General features: G+C 41.8%; 1 protein-coding gene across 3 annotated transcripts in view; it reads right to left on the bottom strand.

Moving 5' to 3' along the window:
* Window positions 1–24471, bottom strand: part of LOC149262973 (peptidase uncH-like) — a 414879-nt gene that overhangs the window by 346347 nt on the left and 44061 nt on the right. For 2 of the 3 annotated variants that reach the window (XM_089425545.1, XM_089425535.1), the window contains exons 3-6: window positions 15193–15297; window positions 14989–15060; window positions 14555–14702; window positions 14170–14252 (exon numbers count right to left, since the gene is read on the bottom strand). In XM_089425545.1, the coding sequence (XP_089281671.1) occupies window positions 14170–14252; window positions 14555–14702; window positions 14989–15060; window positions 15193–15297 (408 nt within the window). The remainder of the gene's footprint in view (window positions 1–14169; window positions 14253–14554; window positions 14703–14988; window positions 15061–15192; window positions 15298–24471) is intronic. The other variant, XM_089425540.1, reaches the window with a different exon arrangement.

Genomic DNA, 24471 nt, shown 5'->3' with positions numbered 1-24471 from the left:
TAAACTCCAACCAAATACGCACAAAGAATATAATAACCGGGAAACTCAAAATGATAAAAATAACAGTGGTGTAACATATAATAATATAAGCATGAAATATAAGCAGATACTCGAGAAATGCAGAGAGAAATGCTAAGCCATTGTATTATACTAAGTACAGGAGGTGATCAGAAGGATGGCACCTCGACTTGCACCAGGCAAGTGAAGAAATACACTCAGAATAACAAAGGGATGGCCTCTACGTGGATGTTGCTGGAAAATTGTCGTGCTACTGCTACCGCTGGAAAACAAATGAGGATTTGGGGTTGTTCCCCTCCTTAGAAAACGCTGAAACTCCGGAATCCGCCCCTACTCAGAAAACCCAAAAAGCTTTTCTAAAATGGCCGACCCCCGAAAATCGCCCCCTTAGGGAATCACGCAATCCCTCAAGGCCCTGTGCTGCCACTGAGTAGAATCCTCCAAAATACTGCCTGAAACTCTGCCAAACCACTCCAATATGCAAGAGTTGATCCCTTGCTCAATATCCCAGCTCAACTCCTCCACAAACCCTCAATCCGGAACTGCTCCCAGAAGAACTGCGTCCCTCTCTCTCAAGACTACGCAGTCTTCCAATGCTCAGCTCCACCTCAATGCCAAAGATCAAAACTAATGCAAAAAGACTGTTGAAAATACCTTGCCCGAGTAGGCACTCGAAGTCCCCCGGGGCTAAGGGTGAGATCTCCGAACGGAGACACTCAGTGCACTAAACAGTGTTGCAGACAGGCTAAACAGCCAGCGTGCTCCAAGTCGAAGTGACTAGCTCAAATGCTCATAATCGAATGACAAAATGAGGGGGCTCCTCTCTCCTTTATAGCATTCGCCTCTCCCAATCCCAAGGCTCACCTCCTCCAACTTAATCCCCTCTTACCACGAGTTCCCTTTCCATCTGCGCAGTCCCTCCAAGTGTCTGCGTGGGCCCCATCTCTGCGTGGTTCTTTGGCCCCCTTGGCTCCCCTTTAAGTCACAACGTTGTGCTACTAGGAAGTGACTTTTATTCTAAAAGTGAGTTATGTCCCCTTTTCCTCACCTTTTTATTTACAAATAACTATAGAAGGCAAAATTGAGCAAAATCGAATATTCTAATTAGCCATGGCTAATTAGGAATATTACAATGATCTGCTTATAAATGTCATCAATGATCTGCATATGTGTCATCATGACCTGCGTAGAATCTCCATGATCTGTGTATAAGTATCATTATGTACAGCGTATATGAGTCTCCCTGATCTACGTATTAGTGTCATTATGACCTGCGGCTAGGGCTGAGTGTCACCATTGACTGCGTATGACTGTCCCATGAATGAGTCTCCATGACTGCGTATTAATCTCTATGCCCTGCGTATAATTCAAGAACTGTGTAAGGAGTCTTCTACGCTCTGATCTATGCTGCCAAATCCATTCTACATGGAGCCTGATCTACGATGCCAGATCCGAGAACATTATAGGATGCCAAGAATGTGTCAACATGACTGCACCTAAAACCATGGTGCAGTCAATACCCCACAGCGGCTTTCTCTGCGACTACCCTTTTATGACTGTGGCTTCCTTCATATACTGCGGCTACCTTTTATTAGGACGTTTAGACAGCATATAGGTACCTGTGTTTAGGGCTGCATATGTCTGTAGTTCATTACGGTGTTTTAGAGTTTCACATGGCTAGGAGCCTCTTCCTTCATCTGCATCTTGGAGACCAGCGTATCACTCTTTTTTGTGTCTCTCTCCTTCACCAAAAACCCAGACGTGGAGAGGAGGAGGCTACACATGAAGAGGTGTGTGTAAATGACTTCAAGTCCACACTTATTTATACTAAAAACGTAGATGATGAATAGACACGTCTATGGGCTTCTGAGCCTACATAAGATGCTGGGCGACTTAACAATTTGTCCATAACATAAATAAATTCATAACTTCATAAATACTTATCAAAATCGGATGATCTTTAGATCAATCCTACACCTCTCGATGAGAGGAATCCAATAAAAATATCAGCTGCCATAAATAAGTTGACCCACATGGAGTTTGGCCCTAGTTGCCAATTTTAACAGAGTCGGATTAGTTATCCATCTATTCTAGCATCATTTCAACCAACATTGTTTCCATATAGAAATGCCTTGACTAACCGCTCTATCTCTCAAATAGATCAGAGCACAATGTTGGTGAGACCAATGACTTATAGACACACTCGTCATTGTCTCTCTTAAGGTCATACCCACCCGGGTGTTCTCCAAGTATGCCTTACTAGGACTATTCTCATCTTGGGTTCCCAGCCCTCAAGAATATTGGTCCTCTTGCCCACTCTTATCTTAGATGCCCTACCACATCCTCAAAGAGTGTCGGATGCCAGATGATAACTCAATCCTCCATTTCTTCTTCATTCTCGGAAGACAAAAATGTAGAGTCTATCTTTCCCGCTCAAATAGGGACGACATTACAATTAGATCAAGCTTGTCTCTAAAATACACAAGCTTCTTGTTCGGAAGCGATTTCATCAATATGTCAGTAGTCTGCTCATCGGTGGGAACATACTCCAGCTTCAACACACCATCTTGCACCAGCTTCCGAATATAATGATACTTGTTATTAATGTGCTTTGTCTTCCCATGAAACAATGGGTCCTCAAACAATCTTATACAGCCGGTATTATCACAATGAATAGTTATAGCGGCCAATGGTCTTGCAAACAAGTCAGATAATAGTTTCCTCAACTAGACCGCTTCCTGGCTGACTTCACATGTTGCTACACACTTGGCTTCAGCACTGCTTAAGGAAATTGTCTCTTGCTTCCTGCTCATCCAAGAGACCATCAAGGATCCTAGACTGAAGCATCCTCCGGTAGTGCTTCTTCCATCCCTCTTGTTGCCTCCCCAATCAGAATCAATAATTCCTGTCAGAAGTACATCTTTTCCTTTCTCATATTTTAGGCAGTGATATATGGTTCCTCGCAAGTATCTCAGTATATGCTTCGCTGCCACCCAATGATCATGACGTGGCTCCATCTGGAACTGACTTGGAACATTCACTACAAAACATATCTCTGGCCGAGTATTTACTAGGTACATCAGAGATCCAATTAATTGCATGTACCTTGTGGGATCCACCAGACTGGATTCAAAGTTTCTTAACAGTCTCAGGTTTGTAATCATAGGAGTCGACATAGGCTTGCACTCCATCATATCAAACCTCTTGAGAATTTCAATTACATATTTCCCTTGACCCAAATAAATCTCATTGGGTTCTTGCCATACTTCCAATCCCAGATAATAGTGCATGGATCCCAGATCCTTCATATCGAATTTTGTAGTCAGTTGTTTCTTGCATTCCTGAATATGTTCTTCTACACCAGTTAGTAGAAGATCATCTACATATAGTAAGATGATGACAGGTTCATCTTTTACTACTTTGATGTAGAGGTTGGGATCAGCCGAACTTTTGATAAAGCCCAGTCTTTGCAGATAAGCATCCATCCTAGCATACCATGCTCTAGGTGCTTGCTTGAGGCCATATAAAGCCTTTTTCAACCTGCAAACATAGCCTTCTTTACCCTTGACTTTGAATCCCAAAGGTTGCTCAATGTAGACTTCTTCATCTATGGTGCCATTCAGAAATGCAGTCTTTACGTCCATTTGATGAACTTTCCACTTCATGGATGCTGCCAGAGAAATCAGTGAACGAATGGTTGTATATCTTGTTGTAGGAGCAAAGGTTTCTTCGTAGTCAATTCCTTCTTCTTGAGAGAAACCTCTGGCCACAAACCTGGCTTTGTATTTGTCTATGCTCCCATCCGCAGCATGCTTGATCTTGTAAATCCACTTCGAGGTTACCACAGATTTGTTTTCCAGTCTAGGAACAATTTCCCAAACACCATTCTTCATAATAGATTGGTATTCCTCATTCATGGCAGACTTCCATTCAGAGTGTTTGGAAGCTTCTTCAAATGTGGATGGCTCTTCTTCTATCAATTTTGACATGTAGGCTGCATACACTGAGTACCTTTTAGGTTTCTTGCTTTCTCTAAATTTTCCACTTGCCTAGTGTCTTTTAGCATCTTTAAGTGTGGAGGTCAACCAATTACGTCTCTTACTCTTTTCAGGGATAGTGACAGGTTCGCTAGGACCTTCATCTTCTTGATGAGCATCTTCTTCTTCTTTATTGCATCGGAATCGAATGAAATATCTTTTGACTTTTTGAATGCAATATTCTCATCAAAGATTACATCTCAGCTTACCTCTATTTGATGTCCTTCCTTGATGTAGATTTTGTAAGCCTTGGATGAATTACTATATCCCACAAATATTCCCTTCTTGCTTGCTGGATCTAGCTTCTTCCTTTTGTCCTTGGGAATGTGGATATATACCAAACATCCAAATATTCGGAGATGGTCCACAGTAGGTTTCTTTCCAGTGAAAACTTCTTCGGGAGTTCGATTATTCAGAGACTTGTAGGGACTTCTATTTTGAATATAGACAACAGTCTTCGTTGCTTCGCCCCATAGGAATTTCGGTAGATCTTGGTCATGAAGCATTGCCTTGACACTTTCTTCTATGGCCATGTTCTTCCATTCAGCTACTCCATTCTGCTCGGGATTATATGGAACTATGAGCTCCCTCTTAATCCCAGCCTCCTTGCAGAAGGCTATAATTTCCTTAGAAGTGTATTCTCCACCGTTGTCAGATCTTAAAGTCTTGATCTTTCTTTCTGTGAGATTTTCCACTTCAGCTTTGAATTCTTGAAATTTTGAAAAGACTTCATCTTTGTATTTAAGAAGGTAAACCCAAGATTTCCTGTAGTGGTCATCTATGAAGGTGACATAGTATAAATGTCCTCCAAGAGATTTGGTCATGGGACCACAGACGTCAGAGTGTATAAGATCAAGTATCTCTTGAGCATGTGATGTACTATGTCCAAATGGTTTCTTTGCAATCTTGCCCAACGCACAGCCCTTACATACACCTTTGTGTTCTTCCTTCAGATTTGGGATTCCATTTACTATGGAATTTAGGGTTCGAAGAATTTTGAAGTGAAGGTGACCCAATCTTCTATGCCATAAATCACATGGACTAATTTCAATATGAACAAGTGCTTGATTTATAGGAGAAGCCAATCTATATAATCTACCTTCTAGGACACTAATGGTTCTAGCATTTTCAATGCTTGAATCTTTAGCCCAAACAACTAACCTTCCATCTATAAAAGCAACTCTATCACCCTTCTCTTCTAAAGATGAAATAGAAATAAGATTTTTGCACAGACATGGAACATAAAGAATGTTGTTGAGATGAATGTTGCTTTCGTCTTCAAGCTTGATGGAGGTAGATCCAATGCCTTTTACCGGATAATTTTTGTTGTCACCAAGCTCCACAGAATAGGAAGACTTTCCCTTGGAGAGAGTCTTGAGTTGATGATGGTGTCTCGTCATATGTCTCGAAGCTCCACTGTCTATTACCCAAATGTTCTCATCTTGGAATGTGCCCGAGAGTGCGGAGAATAAGCCATCATCTTTTGTAGATCTATCAATTTTGGAGATCAAATAGACCCATACTTGCTTGATCTTTAGACCAATGAAACTTGACACAACTGATCTGAGGCTAGCCAATTTCTTCATGAGGGAGATGATCTTCTTCACGCCCTTTGTAGAACCTCCCTCTGATACCATGTTGAGAAATTAAGGGAAACTTAAATATTCAATTTCTCTTAACTGTGATAACTGCTTGTGATATTATTTCCTTAGATTTTGCTTCTTATTGTTACTATGAGTTATTATCATCAACCAGCTATCAAAACAAGAAGATCAAAAATGCACAAGTACACAAGATATTGGCACCAAGCCAGGGCAAAAATCTCACCAAAACGTGAGAGGAAAAACCCTTTGAACTCTTTCTTATAGAATCTTTATTGAGGAATTCCAAGACCAAAACTATGACTCAACAATGCCTTCAACATCAAATGACAATACCTCCAAACATGTACCCAAACACTTTGTTTCTTTCTACAATTCTGGACAGTATAGCAAGTCTGCAACAAGGGTATGACAATCAGCAAATATGGTCTCGGACAAGCTCATCTAGCCTCCTCTTATCTTCGCACTTCTTGTAGACCCATCAGACATATCACAACCTTTTGAATTGAGCTTGATCTGAGATCTCGTGATGCCAAAAGAGTGATTGTTTTAGAGCAGCGAGAACAGAACCCTCTGCTTCAGAACGTAGGCACACGTACTAGGGGCTCTTCTAGCCCATCAATGACTTCGATCTCTTTAGCAATGGCTTCCTCCTTCAAACTACAGCTGGATCGGACCTCTAACCCAATGATATAATCATATAACGTGATACCCTAGACAATATCAGAATGATGCATGAGAGAACAGGCTTGATGATGAACTTGGATGAGGGAACAAACTTCCTCATTGACTGTGGTTAACCAAACTTCGACCCTTTCACTTCGCTTTTCTTTTATGAACAAAAATGAGAATGAATGTGTTGTGAGGAGGTATCAACGTTGCCATTAAATAGGCTTGCTTCCTCATCTCTAGGCCGATGTGATCCCTTGATTAGGCTGACGTGATCCCTTGATTAGGCCGATGTGATCCCTTGATTAGGCTGACGTGATCCCTTGATTAGGCCGATGTGATCCCTTGATTAGGTCGACGTAATAAGAGGCTTCCATAATTATTTCAGCGGTTTCTTTGCATCAAATCTGTGGGTACATGTTGGAGTTTTTCATTGATGATCTAGAAGGATTTTTGACTTACAATAATTACATTTACAAGTATAACAATACATGACTGTCTTCATTTTACATGACTCATCTAAGGCTCTCAATTGGAGCCACAAGTAGACCAAGAAACTTCTTGAGCATGAAACCCATGTCTCAAGCAAAAATAAAATAAAGCACTTGATACAAAATTACATCATTACAATATGAAGACCGAACCTAGTTACACTATTTTCAACACAGATGGGGTCAAGGTGCACAAGGAGAAGATTCGGGCCATTCGGGATTGGCCAGGGCCTCAAGATGTGATAGCGTTGAGAGGATTTTTGGGCATCTGTACCTATTATCAGAAGTTTGTGAAGGGCTTCTCACAATTGGCAACAGAAGTTTGTGAAGGGCTTCTCACAATTGGCAACAGAAGTTTGTGAAGAGCTTCTCACAGTTGGCAACACCCCTTACTGATCTGAGTAAGAAAGGGGCTTTTGGAGGGAGCTCAGGCAACATTTGATCGCCTCAAGGAGGTGATGAGTTCTTGTCTGGTATTGGCACTGCCACATTTGACTCAGCCTTTCACCTTGGAGTGCGATGCATCAAGTGTAGGGATGAGGCAGTCTTGTCCCAAGGAGGGTACCCCATTACTTTTGAGAGTCGGAAGCTTCTACCTCATGAGTTGTCGTATTCCATTTATGACAAGGAGATGTTGACCATAATGCATGCATTGGCCAAATTTAGACAGTACTTGGTGGGGAATCGATTTCGGATGAAGACAAATCACAACAATGTTCACCATTTCATGGGGCAGCAGGGCCTCAATGACAGACAGCAAAGATGGGTCAGTAAAGTGCAGGGCTACGATTTTGATATTGAGTATGTGCAGGGGAAGCACAACGTAGTGGCGGATGCACTGTCCAGGAAACCAGTCGGGCTTTCGTTCATGAGCATTTGTCATGACTAGAAGGCTCAATTATTGGTAGAGTACTCCAAGGATCGTCGGGCGTGCAAGATCTTGGAGGGAAGTTATGCAGATGAGCTCTACAGGGTGATGGATAAGGTTATTGATTATAAGGGGCGCATATTTTTGGTTTCGGGATCACAGTTGAGAGAGCGTGTCCTTCGATCAGCTCACGATTCTCCTTTGTCAGGGCACCAAGGGTTTAGGAAGACGTACATGCCAGTGAGAGAGCACTTCACTTGGAAGGGCCTCAAGGGAGATGTGTTGAGGCTGTACAAGAGTACGAAGATTGCCAGAGGAACAAAGGAGAGTTGACCCATCCAGCAATATTGTTGCAGCCTCTTCCCATCCCTGAGGGGAAATGGGAGAGCATCTTTATGGACTTCCCTTGGTGCAAGGGAAGGACTGTATTTTTGTGGTAGTCGATCAGCTGACCAAGTTTGCACACTTCTTGGGCATACCGACGCGATATTCAACCTCACAGGTGGCAGAGTGCTTCTTCAGGGAGGTCTTTCGTCTGCGCGGACTCCCTAAGACCATAGTCAGTGATAGGGATAATGGATTCATGGGAGGATTTTGGCAGGAGCTCTTTAGACTAGTCGGCTCTGAGCTCACCCTAAGCACCAGCTATTATCCTATTAATTTTAGGTATGTTCTATGCAAGAGCAATTTCTTTCAATTTTCACAGTTAGCTCATTATCTTTTCCAGATTAGCAATCACATTAGCATTAAAGTAAACTGCAGATAGAACATAAATATAAATTGCAGAAGACAAACCAAGACAAGAGGACACAAGATGTGGCGTGAGCCAGGGACAAACCCCACAATGTGTGGGGAAACCTTTTATCAATTCTTCTTTTATGTTCTTCAAAGTTCAACAGAGAAAGAGAGAGAGAGAGAGATAGTACATTTACAACAGAAGTCAACACTTTGACTTATCTAGATCTTAGCATAGATTATTTTGTATAACGATGAGATCAGTTGAAGACATTCTGCTTCAACTAATTCTCCAAGGTGACGGCTTCACCTATTGTAGTGTTGCGTCTCGTCCATTTGCCGCACCTTACCGTGTAGCACCATATTGCCCCATCACAGTGTAGGATCTAGATGACAGAGCTGCTCTCATCACGCTGCTCATCGTGCTGCATCTTTCCATGGTCTCATCCATCATCAAGTTGCCCATGCTCATGATTACATGTTGTCCATGCTCCATGCATCATTGTGTTGCCTATGCACATGATCTCATTCATCATCATCCATCACTGCTTCATTGAGATCTTGACCTTGCTAATGTATAATGAGGCTGCTAGAAGTCAGGTCCGGATATTTTCACTAGGATAACCATTATGCCGAGACTGTGTCTCTTCATGCCGAGATTGCGTCCTCCTGTCATGTGTATGTCTAACCTTTATAATCTGTAGTCAGACTAACCCACGTTGTAATATATTTTGTTGCGTTAATTTCCAGCGTATATGATGATATGCCATGACCTGTGCATAAGTATCATTAAGTACAACGTGTCTGATCTGCATATAAGTATTATTATGACCTGCGGCTAGGGTTGAGTGTCACCATAGACTGTGTATGATTGTCCCATGATTGAGTCTCCATGCCTGTGTATTAATCTCTATGCCCAGCGTATTCATTTGCCAGCGTATATAATCTCTATGCCCAACGTATATTCACTTGCCAGCATATATAATGATATGCCATGACCTGTGCATAAGTATCATTAAGTACAGCGTGTCTGATCTGCGTATAAGTATTATTATGACCTGCGGCTAGGGTTGAGTGTCACCATAGACTGCGTATGGCTGTCCCATGATTGAGTCTCCATGCCTGCGTATTAATCTTTATGCCCAGCGTATTCATTTGCCAGCGTATATAATCTCTATGCCCAGCATATATTCACTTGAGTGTTACTGCCATGACTGCGTTAAATTAACAGCGTTGAGTTTCCACTGCCGCTGCACCATATTACTGCGGCTACCTTTCATGTTACTATGGCAACCCTTCACATTACTGCAGCTACCCTTTGATGTTTTATCCTTTGCATGAATCCTTAGCGTGAACAGGACTATGTATAACCGGTTGCACATTTTGTTTGCGTATAGCAGGTCTCCTTGCTGTGTTAGGATGGCTCCATTTCAACTGCAGTTGTGCCTCCTTTTATCACTGTGGCTAGGGCTTATTACGGTCACCTTTATACAGCATATAAGGATCTTCTGTGACTACATCTAGATGTCCAACATTTCATCTTCATTAGGGCAGCGGAGATATTAGGGCACTCCTTTTAGATCTCTTCTCCATCAAACCCAAAACAGGATGAAGAGAGATCACGAGAGAGTGAGTGTATCGAATGACTTAAAGTCTTCTTTTATTTATACCAAAACGTATAGGTTGAGTAGACATGACGTTTGGACTTTTTGAGCCTACATAAGTTGCTGGTCGGCTAGATAATAAATCCATAATCAAAATATATTCACATCTCCATAAATACTTATCGGAATCGGATGATCTTTAGATCAATCCTACACCTCTCGACGAGAGGGATCCAATAAAAATATCGGCTGCCATAAATAAGCTGACCCACATGGAGTTTGGCCCTAGTTGCCAATTTAACACATCCACAGATCGATGGTCAGGCAGAGAGGGTGAACCAGTGATTAGAGGGCTATCTCAAGAATTATGTGACAGGGCAGCAGAGGGATTGGATTCGATGGTTACATCTAGGAGAGTATTGTTACAACACCACCCATCATATGTCCATTGGTATGACTCCTTTCCGTGCCTTATATGGTTATGATGCTTTGTCTTTTGTTGATATTGTTTTTGGAGACAACAGGCCCCAAAGGCCAAGGATTGGATCCTAGAGAGCCAAGATATCCTCAAGGCTCTTAAGGATAACTTACAGACAGCCCAGAACCAACAGAAGATGTATGCTGACCAACATCGAGTAGAGAGGCATTTTGAGGAGGGGGACTTGGTCTACCTTCGATTACAGTTGTATCGACAGTCCACATTGAAGCAGAAGGGAGCCGAAAAGCTACAACAGAGATTTTTCAGGCCATACAGAGTGATCAGGAGGGTTGGAGAGGTGGCTTACGAGTTGGAACTACCACCAAGGAGTAGGATTCATAACATCTTTCATGTGTCATGCCTCAAGAGGGTGTTGGGGCAGCAAGTTACAGCAGTCGTGGAGTTGCCTCCACTTGATGATGAGGGGCATTTGATCCTAGAGCCAGAGGCCATATTGGAGACCAGGGAGAGGAAGCTCAGAAGCAGGATCAACAAAGATTATTTGGTGAGTTGGAAGAGTTTAGCGAATGAGGATGCCACTTGGGAAGGAGAGCACATTCTTGAGCATCCAGCATTGAAGTTGATTAGGGACAAGCAACATTTGGCAGGGGAGGATTGTCATGTCGCTTCCTAAATTATTTTGTAACAAGATTAATTTTTGTATTATGGGTCCAATTTTGGAGCTAGTGGACCCCATTCGATTTTATTAGGAGATTAGACTTAGGAAAAGTTATTTGTGTTGTAGTTAAGTTACACATGGGGGCCACCCTCACTAGGGAAATACACACTCCCTAGTTTGATTTGCATGGAGGTGGTTAAGTTTTGCATGATGGTGGTTAAGTGAGGGCCCACGATGGAGGACAAATTGGAGGGAAAAGTGCTCCACGAAATCTATATAAGGAAGGCAGCTCTCCTCATCTCATTCATCTTCTGGGTATATCGATTTCTCTTTGGTTGCTCGAGCTTCTTAGTCGAGTCACTGGCTGTTTAGCACGAGTTCTTCAGGCGAAGAGCTCACCCTTTCTTCGGGGGACTTCGAGTGCCACCCTAGGAAGGTTCTCTTCATTACTTCGGGAGGAGGATCACATTGTGATTTCCAGCAAAGGGATTCACTTCCAGCTGGTGCGTATTACTGGAGGACGCAGTGGAGAGGAGACTGAGTTTGTTGGTGGTGTTTTGTACTGGAGTTTGGGTGTGAGATTTTCCGGAGAGGAGGCTAGGGAGGATTGTCAGCATTTGGGAGAGTTTGGGAGTTGGTTGAGCTTATTTATTGCTTTGCAGCGTGACTTTCGCACTGCTTGGGCCAGCGCAGAGGCAGCATTGGGAGCTCACTTGGTGGGTAGAGTATTAGTCCTTGAGGTTGAGCTTTGTCGTGGAGGTTGGAGGAGATACTTGGAGTGGTGTTTGCTTCCCTTTCAGAGCTTGGAGGAGGATTTCAGGGCCGTTCCTTGCAAGCCGTATTCTTTGAGCAATTTGGAGGGCGTAGGCGTTAGAGGAGGTCGAATTTGGGAGGTTGGATCTTTCTGGGTTTTTGTGGGTTTTGGCCAAGGGGCTTGGGGCTAAAGTTTCATCATTTTCTAGGCACTAGAGACAGGGTTTCTTGCAGTTCCTTTCCATCAAGCAATGAAGTTACTGGGAGACAGCGCAGAGCATTAGAGGAGCAGTTAATTTCTAGCATTGAGATTATTGTTTGACACTTGGGTTCTGTCAAGATTGTCCTTGAGGCAAGCCCAGGTGCATTTTCCACACTATTGTACTTGCTCCATTCCATTAATAAAATGGCTCAGTTGGTTCTCATTTTTGTTGTGTATCAAGTATTTGTTGATCGTTTAATTTTGTGTATGAATTGTATTTGCTTTTGCATATCACTGTTTGTTTAAGTTTTGAATATTACAGCATTGCTTTCATTGTTGGAAGCATTCTACTTTTGTTTTGACCAAATGTATATTTCATTTTTGTTGAGCAATTTATCTTAAGGCACTAGTTTTATGGTTTTATCATGTTAATGATTTTTATTGCTCATATCATATTGTGCTCATAATTCTTAAAAGTAATCCACTTTCGCTTTAATACCTCTCCTAGAACCTCACATTTCTTTAACTTCATTTTCCATTTAGTGACCACCCCCCATAGCTAACCTAGGAGATAGCTTAAATGAAGAGAGAAGGGATTTACTGTGACAGCCCCTTCTCTTAGTTTCTTGCCACTAACCACACCTTGTGGGGTTGAAGGCTTTTCTCACTGACTTATAGGTAGGTGTAGGCAGCAGGAGTAACAAACATCAAAACCAGTCAAGCATATTTCCTTTCATCGCATGCCTTCCTTATAGTGTATAGGGCATTAATTCACTGGCATTAATAGTTGTAAACCCAAATCATCCTACAGATATTCCTTCAAACGAAACCCCAAACAGAAAGAACACTTAAACCCTATAGGAACCAAAAATAACCCTTTATCCTCCAGCGCAAAAATCAAATCAAAGACATTCGATTTATGTCGCAGATGAAAAGAATCCACGAGTTCTACATCAAAAATGTGAACTGTATGTCATTATATAGTTGTTTGATGGGCGACATAGAAGAGTCAATCGACTTTAAAAAATAGAGGGAGAATGTTATTTTTAAAATTTTAATTTGATTTTGGGACCCAATAATATGGTGGACTTGAATAGTCCCTCTTTGAGATAATTAAAACCCCTCCATAATTATAAATTGTGAAACCCTTTCACCTCACCCTTTTGTTTAAAAATAAATATAATTTGACTGCCACATCAATATAATTCGACTCCCACATCATTTGACCATTGGAGCCAAAGAGAATCTACCACATTGTTCAAACTAATAGTATGATGCCACCTCCGCAACCCTTGGGATTTTGGACCACATCAAGGGGCTTGCACTTTGACTAAGCGTTTCTCTCAAACCGTGAAGGCCCACGGGATGCTGCACATACCACCAGAATCAGCATGACAAGGAGAATTTGATGGTGAGGGTCTCCGAGGCAAAAACACTAATCTGTATCATCAAAATCTCCAGCAAGCATGGGGCATGATCATCATCCAAGGAACCAAACCTTAATTGCTAGGGTTAGCTAGGGTTTCATGACTGCACCATCTTATCCAAGACAATCAGCATACCGAGGACATCAATGACGACATCCTGCACTTGCTCGATATCCTGTTGCACCTCCACCTGCTGCACTTGCACCCGCTTTGACATCAATGACAGCACACTCAACAGCTAGGTTGAGGTCCCTTGTGACAAAACCAAAGTAGAGGTCTGCAAAACTATCATCATGCTCATCCATCAAGTTGTGGATGACCTTGGAATCATTTCACTATTGCCAACTATGTAGCTATCAAATGAAAATATGATGTCAGTGTAGTAGCTCTCAAATGAAATTTGAAAAGATAAAAAGGCCTTGTGCACACACATGCAATGATTAGAGAGATGCTTGTGTTCAAGTAGTGAAACAAGAATGCAATTTGTATTTTTATCACTGCATTGTCCAATCCTTCAAGAAAATTGACATTACAAATTTTCAATGTCAAGTGAAAAGTTAAAACATGATAAAAGCCTTGTAGCCATGACAAAATTTATTTATGTGAGTTGCAAGCTTCAAATCTTTATAACATGCTGAAATGTTCTTTATTGGAGCATCAATATTACCTTGAGATGACCACTTTGGTTCAGTTGGGGATTCTATCATATTTGGATCATCACCAGCAACGCAGACCCGTTTCTCAATCTTACTGCAAAAGATATAGAAAATGTAGTGAGGCATATTAAAATCAATCGCTGATTACAATAACATAACCTCTTATCTATTTAAGAATACTTTATATCCCATAAACATGAAACCACAAGAAATTCTGGCCCATATTATTGCTTCTGAACAGTTAAAATAAATTGCCTGTGCCAATCATATCGGTAAGATCCATAGAATGCACTCTAAAGTAAATAGCCATTTCAGATTAAAACCAGCTGGCATTAAAACTTCTCCAACGAAAAAAATAGGATGGACTCAGCTTATACAAGTTTAATGCCAACTCACCCATCTGCGGAAAGATAGCCAACCCACAGTTCTGATTTGTCCCAAGGCATATTTGGGTGCTTCCATTCAATCCATGCCATCCTTCCCCCATCTGATGCCAAACATGGAAAAGCATAGAAGTCGCTGCCACTGACTAATACATGTGGCTCTAAGGAAGCCACACATTTACACAACTTGGTACATCAGGTTATGAAAGTATGGCTTCATTGCAATCTACCTAATCCATATTGAGATCCTTGAATGCATCTTGATTTACAATTGAAATAAAAATGAAATTGATTTTATTAATGTCCAATAATTACCAAAGAAAGGTCAATGAGACTTGGGAATGGAAACAAAATGGGGCATAGAAGAAAGCAATGCCAGTTTTCTCTATCAAACCATTATAAATGGAAACAAAATGAGAAAGACATCTTGGCACTACGGAGAAAGACCTGTTTTTCCAACCCCATTGAGTTCCACAGAAATAATTGTTGTAGTTGGATTTGTATCACTTTGCCGATGGTCTGCTCAACAAAATACACTTTAAGAATGAAAACAATGATGCATAGCATGCCTTTGGAAGAAGTAATAACCATGTTAACAGAGTTACACAACTGATCTAGAAGTGCCATTTAACATCTTATCTACTCACAAACCTTCTCTTACAGTGATATAACAGCCTAAGTGAAGATCTATCACTCCATCAGCATAACGCACCACAGGTGCTCCATAATCCGGAGTGAGTGCAATTGGTACATGGTCTGCTGCAAAAATGTTAGATTTGCCATAAGCTGAACTTTCTCAGATCATAAAGTTGCCAACTCAAGCAATACACGATTTGCTGCTGCTATTAAATCAAATAGCACATGCAGTGTTTGCTAGGAATACTCAAATACTTGTCCATCAAAGGAAACAGCAGATAAGGTCAATATCAAGCAAGGTTACTCTGTACGTTCTTCAGAATATAATGAATACAAAGGTATAAATAGACAGCCAACCCCCTAATAAATTTGTCAACTTTCTGAACATAAGAGGAAAGTGTGGGCTAATTTCTTTTTTTCCATTGATTTTCTAGTAGCAAGCAAGACTAGAACAAATTTTCAAACTGATAACTACTTCCAATGATACAATTTTAATTTTTTAGAGTATTCCAATCATTAAGCAGTTAAACTTGAAAATTTCAGCCATAAACTTAAATAGAGAAATAGAGATAACAAAAACCAATAAATCAAGAGACACCAAAATTTCTTGGGACAAAACAGCACAAGGGGGAAAACCCGGTAATCTTTCCTTATGAGAGAGAGTTCAATTCATCAAAATGTACATCAGAATAATTCCAGTCAAAATGTCAACCTTGACATCAATAATTGCCAAGTCAAAAGCAGTCAAAGGAGAGAGAAAAAGTCAACCTTGCTCACAGTCAAAGTCTGCACAAGAGGGCTAATTTTGGCCTAAGGCTTTTGGTCAAAGGGCCAAAATTCAGCCTGCAATTACTCAGTCAAAATATCGGTCAAACTTCAGTAGTTCACCTGCGGTCAACTCTCAGTCAACGGCCCAGACCAGAGACAATACTTCGGTCAACGAATAGTCAATGAACCAAGGAATATTCAGCCTCCAAACTTCAGTCAATAGCTCGGTCAAACAGAGAGAAAATGAATCAAGTCAATGCAGGTCAACAGAAGTTAAATGAGTTGGTCAATGCAGAAATAATTATCCTTCTTCTTCCTCACATGTGTGATCAGATCTCTTTGTGATTGGTCAAATGAGTGAGTGTGATGTGATGATCAAATGAGGTCAATGAATGTCAATATATATGTGAGTCATGAGGAGGGTTTTGAGTCATGACCTTGGGGTCAAACCCTTTCAAGTGGTGGGGCATGTTGTCCCTCAGATTGTACAAGCATTGCAACAACGACTCAGGGCGGGGGTTGTCACTCTGATCCCTGCCCACTTCATTCTAGTTGTCTCCCAACAACAGGCTATGGGGGGTAGTCCCTATGGAAATGTGAAGATGAAGGACAAGTTGGCAACCAACGAGTCTGGGAGACACGATTAAATGGCCTAGCTACTTGATTAATTTTAGAAAGACTTATGTTGGAATTTCTAAGTTTAACCTGTTAGAAATTCTTCCAGTACTATCTGGTTTATTTCTTCCTATTTGTTCAATTACTTAACAAGTTATTTACCATATAAATACTGAAAATAAACACAAGTATAGTGTCAACATCTACAGATCATCAACTGAAAGAAAACAAGCACACAAATGACACCGTTATTTTTGGACCAATGTCCCCAGAAAAACCCAATGCGGGAAAATTGGTGCAGCTATTTAGAGGGTTTTATTATTATGTAGTTTTCAGAATACAACTAGGGTGCTAGAAATTGCTCACCCAACAGAGAATGCCCTCGGCAGTAGTACCTCTCCTCCGGGACAGATATTCCCACTGAATAATCACCGGATGAACAATCCCACAGCAACAATTGCATCTTCCACTGCTCTGCGTCACTCTAATAGGGACTGCATCACCCTTCCCGGCTCACCAACTCCCAGTCTGCCCCACGAAAATCTCCCAGCGCTGCCCCTTGGCCCTGCGTCAGCTCTGCTAGCCTCTGCGTCAGCTTCTGGAGCTTCTGCATCAGCCCTTAGACCCTCTATGTCACACACATTGGCCTCTCTTGGCTCTGCGCAGCTCCTAGCTGCCTCTGCGTAGCCCCCAGCTACCTCTGCGTCAACCTCTACCAGCTCTACGTTGTCTCTCTGGTACCAACTTTCCCTCTCTGTTATGTATTCACTGCCCCTCGCTGCTGAGCAATGATTCTATCTCTCTTAGCAAACCCCGCTCTAGAGAATAGAATGACTGATCACTCTGGTGTATTCTCCAACTGCACTCAAGCCTCCTCTTATACTTTTATCGTTGGTCCATCAACGGTCGAGATTAAATCTCTAATCAACGGCTAAGATTAGATTTGGCTTGATCCATGACTTTTGGAACATTCTAACCAGTTTTATATTAATACCCATTAATATTTTATTTTTCCTAAGTTTAAACTTCGGAACTCCATTAAAAATATTAATTATTTTAATATCTCCCAGACCGGTTAGAATCTGCCCAAACCATTTCTGGGTCTTGGACATCTCATGTGATTTAGCCTCTCCACCAATTTTCATGGCTAGAGCACATCCGATGCTACCCCAAATCAACACTCCCTCTTAGCGAGGACTATGCTCTAGTAATACTCCACACTGAGTATCACCCTGATTATCCAGCACCGGTCTTTGTGTTGATGCTAGGCATCCCTGCCCAACATCCTCTGCATTGCTGCATCCTGTATTGCTGCCCATGGCCCTGCCACTGCCACTGCTGCATCCGTATGGCAGCTCCCTCTGCATCTGTGCTGTTGTTGGTCCATCCTCCCAGCACTGCATCCCCCTCTCATCATGCTGCATCGTGCTACCCATAGTACTGCCACTGCTAACTGTTGCACCGTGCACGGCAACTCAGTTACTGAGAAGTGAGTAACTGATCCACCAAACTTCTAACATCCCTGTCAGGCTAGAAACACTCCCGATGCTGAAGCTCCCTCTGTCGCTAACAAGTGCTCCCTCTACTGACCTTTGCGCTGCTGCAACAACTCCCTACATCTCGCACCGTTGCACACCTCTCTGTGCCATCCTGCACTGGTGCAACACTCCCGTGCCTCTTGCACTGTTGCAGTGTGCTAGCCTCGCGCTGCCCCAGGGACTCCTGCACTGTAGCACTCTCTGTCACTCCATCCGTATCCATCTCTACCGACATCCACCAGTCCTACTACTCCTCTTCGGGGCTCCCGTAGCAAGGTATAATCCAAGAGGTTGGGTACCTCAAGGATCCTGCCCCTCATCGCCTGTAGTCTGTCTGACTACATCTTGATGTCTTCCCACTTCTTCTCAAGTGGCACATGAGCACTCATGGCACAATCATCATCCTCCTCGACTCCTTTCTCTACCCTCATTAGCGTTGCCTTGGTCTCAGAAACCTCTCCCTCACTCTTCTTCCTAGGACACTGGTTTGCAAAATGACCCAGTTCCCCACAATGGAAGCACTTGACCTTGGAGAGGTCCTTCTTTTCTCTTCTCCTGCTTTCCTGCAGATGCTAGAGCCGCATCCTCTTCTTCCTCTTCTTGATTCTAACCCCTTTGCCGCTATTCCCCGCCTTGGTCACCCGTCTAATCTCTTCTTGACAAAGAGTCACCCACAGTTCCTCCCAATACGGAAGGCTCGACCTGCCCAGTATGCTATGGACAAATACCTCCCAATCCTCTGAGACTGCATTCAATGCGGTCCTCACCATCAATTCCTCATCCGGCATGGCACCTATGGAAGTTAGCTGGTCACGGATCTCCTTCAAGCGACCGAGGAAGACGTCTATCTGCTCTCCCTTTTGCATCTGGTATGCCCTTAGCTGATTCTCCAGGAGCATCTTCCTCTGCACGGAAGTATGCTAGTACAATGTCTTCAAGGCATCCCACATCTCCTTTGTCGTTTCCTTCTCGGCAATATGTGGTACCACATGATCCTTGACCCAATCAAGGATGATGCACTTATCCTTTGCCATTGCCTCCTTGTACCTTTCATTAGCTACCGGGTCAACTGGGACAGCTATCACTCTCGTGACGAAGCCCTTGAGGCGATGTCTGTCTAAAATGGACAAGATCCTGGCCTTCCAGACCACAAAGTTGGACACTCCGTCCAGCCTATCCTGATCTCTTAGCCCATTCACGGCCATCTCGTTGCTCTTCTTTCGACTCCTCCGAGTCTCTCTACTTCCCTCCTGGAAGTCCTCTGTTCGACTCCTGCTGAGTCTCTCAACTTCCCGTCTAAAAGTTCTCGGTTCAACTCCCTCTGAGTCTCGATTTCCCTTCTGGAAATCCTTCTACCAACGTCGAGTTGCTCCACTCCGATCGTCTGTGCAACTGCACCATTGATCCAGATTCCTTGGTTAGAACTCCGCCTCGGCAGCAACTCCCTCCCCTTGGTCTTGCCCTGTTAGGTACTGTTCTAACCACAATACCCCACCAACTTCGCTCCGCAAATTACCCACAACCTCCTATACCCCAGCAACTGAAGGATTGAGCCACTTGGCTCTGTGCAATCCTGGTACCGACAAAATCTGCACCTCCTGGCCACAGCATTGATCCTTCCTGACTGAGAAAGATGACCGAGCACTGCGTGGTTCAGATCTTCTCCTCTCTGCCTCTGCGTTGATCCTCCTCCTGGCTCAAGTTGATGATGCAGTCCCTCTACATCACTCCTTCCTTGCTGCTTTCTGCTAGGAACAGTTTCTGTCACTCGGGACAATTGTTTCTGTTGCTACTGTTCTGCTAGCTGATGCTTTCAGTTATCATGTGATCTACAACCACGCTCTGATACCATGTTGGAATTTCTAAGTTTAACCCGTTAGAAATTCTTCCAGTACTATCTGGTTTATTTCTTCCTACTTGTTCAATTACTTAACAAGTTATTTACCATGTAAATACTGAAAATAAGCACAAGTACAGTATCAACATCTACAGATCATCAACTGAAAAAAAAAAAAACAAGCACATAAGTGACATCGTTATTTTTGGACCTGTTGTCGCGCAGATTGACACGACAACGCTCAGACCGGGCGCTGTCACCCTGATCCCCGATCCCTCCGTTTAAGCCTGTCTCCCGCGGCTAAGGGGGGTAGACCCTGTGAGATGATGAAGACCAACTGTCGACCAGTTGGTTGGGAGACACGAGACACGATATGATAAGCACTAGATGGATTTGATTAATTACGCAGACTAGTGCCTTAAGAGATTGTGGTTAAAACAATTACTTTTTAGATGACATAGAAACATAAACCGTAAACAGCAATCATTTGTCATCAAAGGGTATCACAATGCTCCTAGAATGACCAAAACGATATCCAGCAACTGAAAATTTTGAAAAGATGAATGCTTTAAACCACCACGAGAATCATAAATTATTAACCAGATATCATATTTCGTATCTCGATTTGAAAATTTAGATCTCAGCATGAAAGATATAACATGATAGTTCCTGAAAATAACCGAATTCGACAAAACAGAGAATTTTCCAAATATTTTTTTTTTTTTTTTTAAGAAAATGAAACTAAAAAATCTAATTTTTATTTTTTTTTAAATAAACTATTTAATCAAAAGTTAATTCCTAAATTAAAAATTAAATTTCCTAAAACCTAAATCTAAAATCTAACTATATATAAAAAAATAAAACTAAGGCTAACATATTAAAAACTAACTAAAAATTTAACCTTTTTATATTTTATATTTTGTTTATTTACACCAAAAGCCCAAATAATAACTTAACAAAAATTTACTCCTAAATCAAACTAAAAAAAATATAAATCAAAATCGAAAAAAAATCAAAATCGAAAATTCCTACGGGAACCCTAAACGTAAGTTAAACAAATTTGAACTATTAAGGAATTTAGACTTCTGTGATCCAATGGCATATGAGATAAAAAACGTGACTGCGCCAACAGAAAAGTTTAAGCCGTCAAAGAAGAGAAATACGTCCACAGGCCCTTTCAGCTTGCCCTGCAATTTTCGAAGCCTGCTCATACACATTTTATTGAAGTCTATATAGAATTCATGTCAGAGAAAATACAACGAACTGAGCCACGAGAAAGTCAATAAGGAAATCAAATGCGTGACGAGAAAGTCAGTAAGGAAATCAAATGCGTGTCTAATGATATACTTTGATTTTCTAGAACGATAATCGTAACCGGAATCAAAACCCTTTCCTTTTTTAATTTGATTCACGCGCATATTGCATTTTAAGTCAGGGACGTATGAACGCAGTAAGATAAAAATTTCGATGATTCAAACTTACCATAACCGCGTAGAAGCTAAAACGAAGACGTGTGCAAGTTATTTCAAACGGGCTTACCTTACCTGGAACTGTTGGCAGCCTAAGGGCTTCGACTGGAGAATGTTCATGCCACTGTCGGCTTTCTTGAAATCTGATTTTCCCGATATGCGTACGATTTATACCTTTCGCATTTGCAGGTGCGTGGATCTGGAATAGAGTACAGACGTTTCCCTCTTGATCTGCTTTACTGCTTCGATGCACAAAGTTTGACGGAAATAGCAGCGTATGGACCAGGTTGGGATGATTTGATAAAGGTCGACGCGGAAGGCGGAGCTCAGTTTTTTGATGAAATTTTCGATAGCGCTCAATAGATCTCTGCGTCTCTCGCATCCAGTTCTTGGACTACCGTCGATCTGGGCTTTGTGGCATCTCCACACATGCATCACTTCTTTTCAAGCACTGCAATTACGCACACCATCTTTATTCTATCAACTGATGCTCACAGGATAACACAAATTCAATATTCGCTTGATAATGCTCAAATCAGTGAGGATCAAGGCAGGCGGGAAGTGAAAATGAACGAAGTATGCACGATTTCGTTAAGCCATCACTGAAAACCTCGCAGCTGCAAACACAAGAAAACAAAACCCTAATTTTAAAAAAACTGTATAAAACAAAATTTTGAAACCCTAGAACAGCTGATTTAGTTTACAGATTTTGGCCCCTCAACAGCCAGATTCAGCAATAAGCACAGAAATATTTTAAAGAATAAAAATTTCAGGTTTTCACTGTGAAGAACTTCAGAAAATCTCTCATGTAAATTTGAAAAATAAACTGAATGATAGACCCAGGATCAAATCCAACTGGGCTCAGCAAAAAATGCTTGCGGGAGTTGGCTGGTTCAGCCGAGAACTTCCCCTAACGCCCGGCAATCTTCTTCAGTAAGAGTCTTCTGCACAGCTCAAAACAACCATCAGTAAAGAGGGCAAAAATGCTGCTAGATCTCAAAAAGTAATGGAGATACCTGCCATTACTTCAGAAACCCTAACAACACTCAAACCCTAGCAAGTGAACAAGATACCTGTGCTCACAATACTCTACGATAAGCTATTATTAATGGCTGAAAATAAAATATGCAGAAAATTAAACAATCTCACAGCATTTCAAGAGAGTAACACCAGCAAGATATGGACCCCAAAGTCTTCTTTTATTAACCAGAAAAAGTTTACAAGAGAGCTTCTTCAGTACCAGACTCACAGATCAGATGATCTGAAAATGACCCCTAGCACCCTACTTAAAGGAAATAACTCCAACGGCTAGTTCGAGTGATCCATGTCGAAATGATCTCGACCGTTGATGAGGATCAAGACATCTCTTAATCTCATCCGTCGAATTATTAAAAAATAATATTTTGCATGCATTCACTTAAAATATTATTATTTTATTATTTAGGGTTTTTGCTCTATTTTTCAATTTTTATTATTTTTTATTTATTTCATTTTTTAATTTTTTAATTTTTATATTTTTATTTATTTTATTATTTTTAATTATTTTTATTCATTTTTTAATTTCTTAATTCATTTTAAAATGGATCCTCGAACTTAGCCTTTGGAAAAATCTCCTAGGACCTAGGACTTAAGACTTATGAGGGGATTTAAAACATTTTTCAACCCTCAAGACACATTTCATCATGACTTTTACAATTTACATCTCAAGGGGACAAACCCACTTAACACAGACCCTCATAAACCACCCAGTTTATGCGACACAACTATAATCTAGCACACTAGGATTCTCCTAAAGTTCTAATGACAAAATCCATCCCGGCTTTGGGGTCAGGTTGAAGGAAAACTCTGCCGATCATGGATCGGTGAGACGAAAAACCTTCCGGGACGTAGATTACCATTAGAAAATTAGGTCCACCTAGGCAATTTACATACACGACTCATATCTGCTAAGATTATTTACAATTCATACATGCAGACTGGGTTTACAATCAAAATGATCAAGCTGATGATGATGGCAGGATGGCACGGACACGTCGATCAGGTGCTACCCCTCTTTGCAAAAAGGGGGTGTACTGGATGGGTAGTTGACCGGTAGTGGTCAACAGGACCAATGTCCCCGGAAAAACCGAATGCAGGAAAACCGGTGCAGCTATTCAGCGGGTTTTATTATTATGTAGTTTTCAAAATACAACTAGGGTACCAGAAATGGCTCACCCAACAGAGAATGCCCTCGGCAGTAGTACCTCTCCTCGGAGACAGATATTTCAGCTGAATAATCACCAGATGAACAATCCCACAGCAACAATTGCATCTTCCACTGCATTGCGTCACTCTGATATGGACTGCGTCACCCTTCCCTGCTCAACAACTCCCAGTCTGCCCCACGAAAATTTCCCAGTGCTACCTCTTGGCCCCACGTCAACTCTGTTATCCTCTGCGTCAGCTTCTGGAGCTTCTGCGTCAGCCCCAAGACACTCTGCGTCACACACGTTGACCTCTCCTGGCTCTGCGCAGCTCCTAGCTGCCTCTGCGTAGCCCCCAGCTGCCTTTGCGTCAACCTCTCCCAGTTTTGTGTTGTCTCTATGGTACCAACTATGCCTCTCTCTCTACTATGTATTCACTGCCCCTCGCTGCTGATCACTGATTCTATCTCTCTTAGCAAACCCCGCTCTAGAGAATAGAATGACTGATCACTCTGGTGTATTCTCCAACTGACCCTCCAGCCTCCTCTGATACTTTTCTCGTTGGTCCATCAACAACCGAGATTAAATCTCTAATCAACAGCCAAGATTAGATTTGGCTTGATCCATGACTTTTGGAACATTCTAACCCAGTTTTATATTAATACCCATTAATATTTTATTTTTCTTAAGTTTAGACTTAGGGACTCCATTAAAAAGATTAATTATTTTAATATCTCCCAAACCAGTTAGAATTTGCCCAAACCATTTCTGGGTCAGAAGATCTCATGTGCTTTAGCCTCTCCACCAATTTTCATGGCTAGAGCACATCCGAAGCTACCCCAAATCAACAACTTAAAGATTAGATTAGATTTGGATGTGAGACT

The sequence above is a fragment of the Pinus tabuliformis genome, chromosome 6 (assembly GCF_031772625.1).
Source record: "Pinus tabuliformis cultivar Carrire ecotype Pingquan chromosome 6, CPIR1, whole genome shotgun sequence".
In the NCBI taxonomy this organism is placed as follows: domain Eukaryota; kingdom Viridiplantae; phylum Streptophyta; class Pinopsida; order Pinales; family Pinaceae; genus Pinus; species Pinus tabuliformis.
The sequence above is the reverse complement of the archived record's forward strand: the minus strand, read 5'-3'. Positions and strand labels throughout refer to the sequence as shown.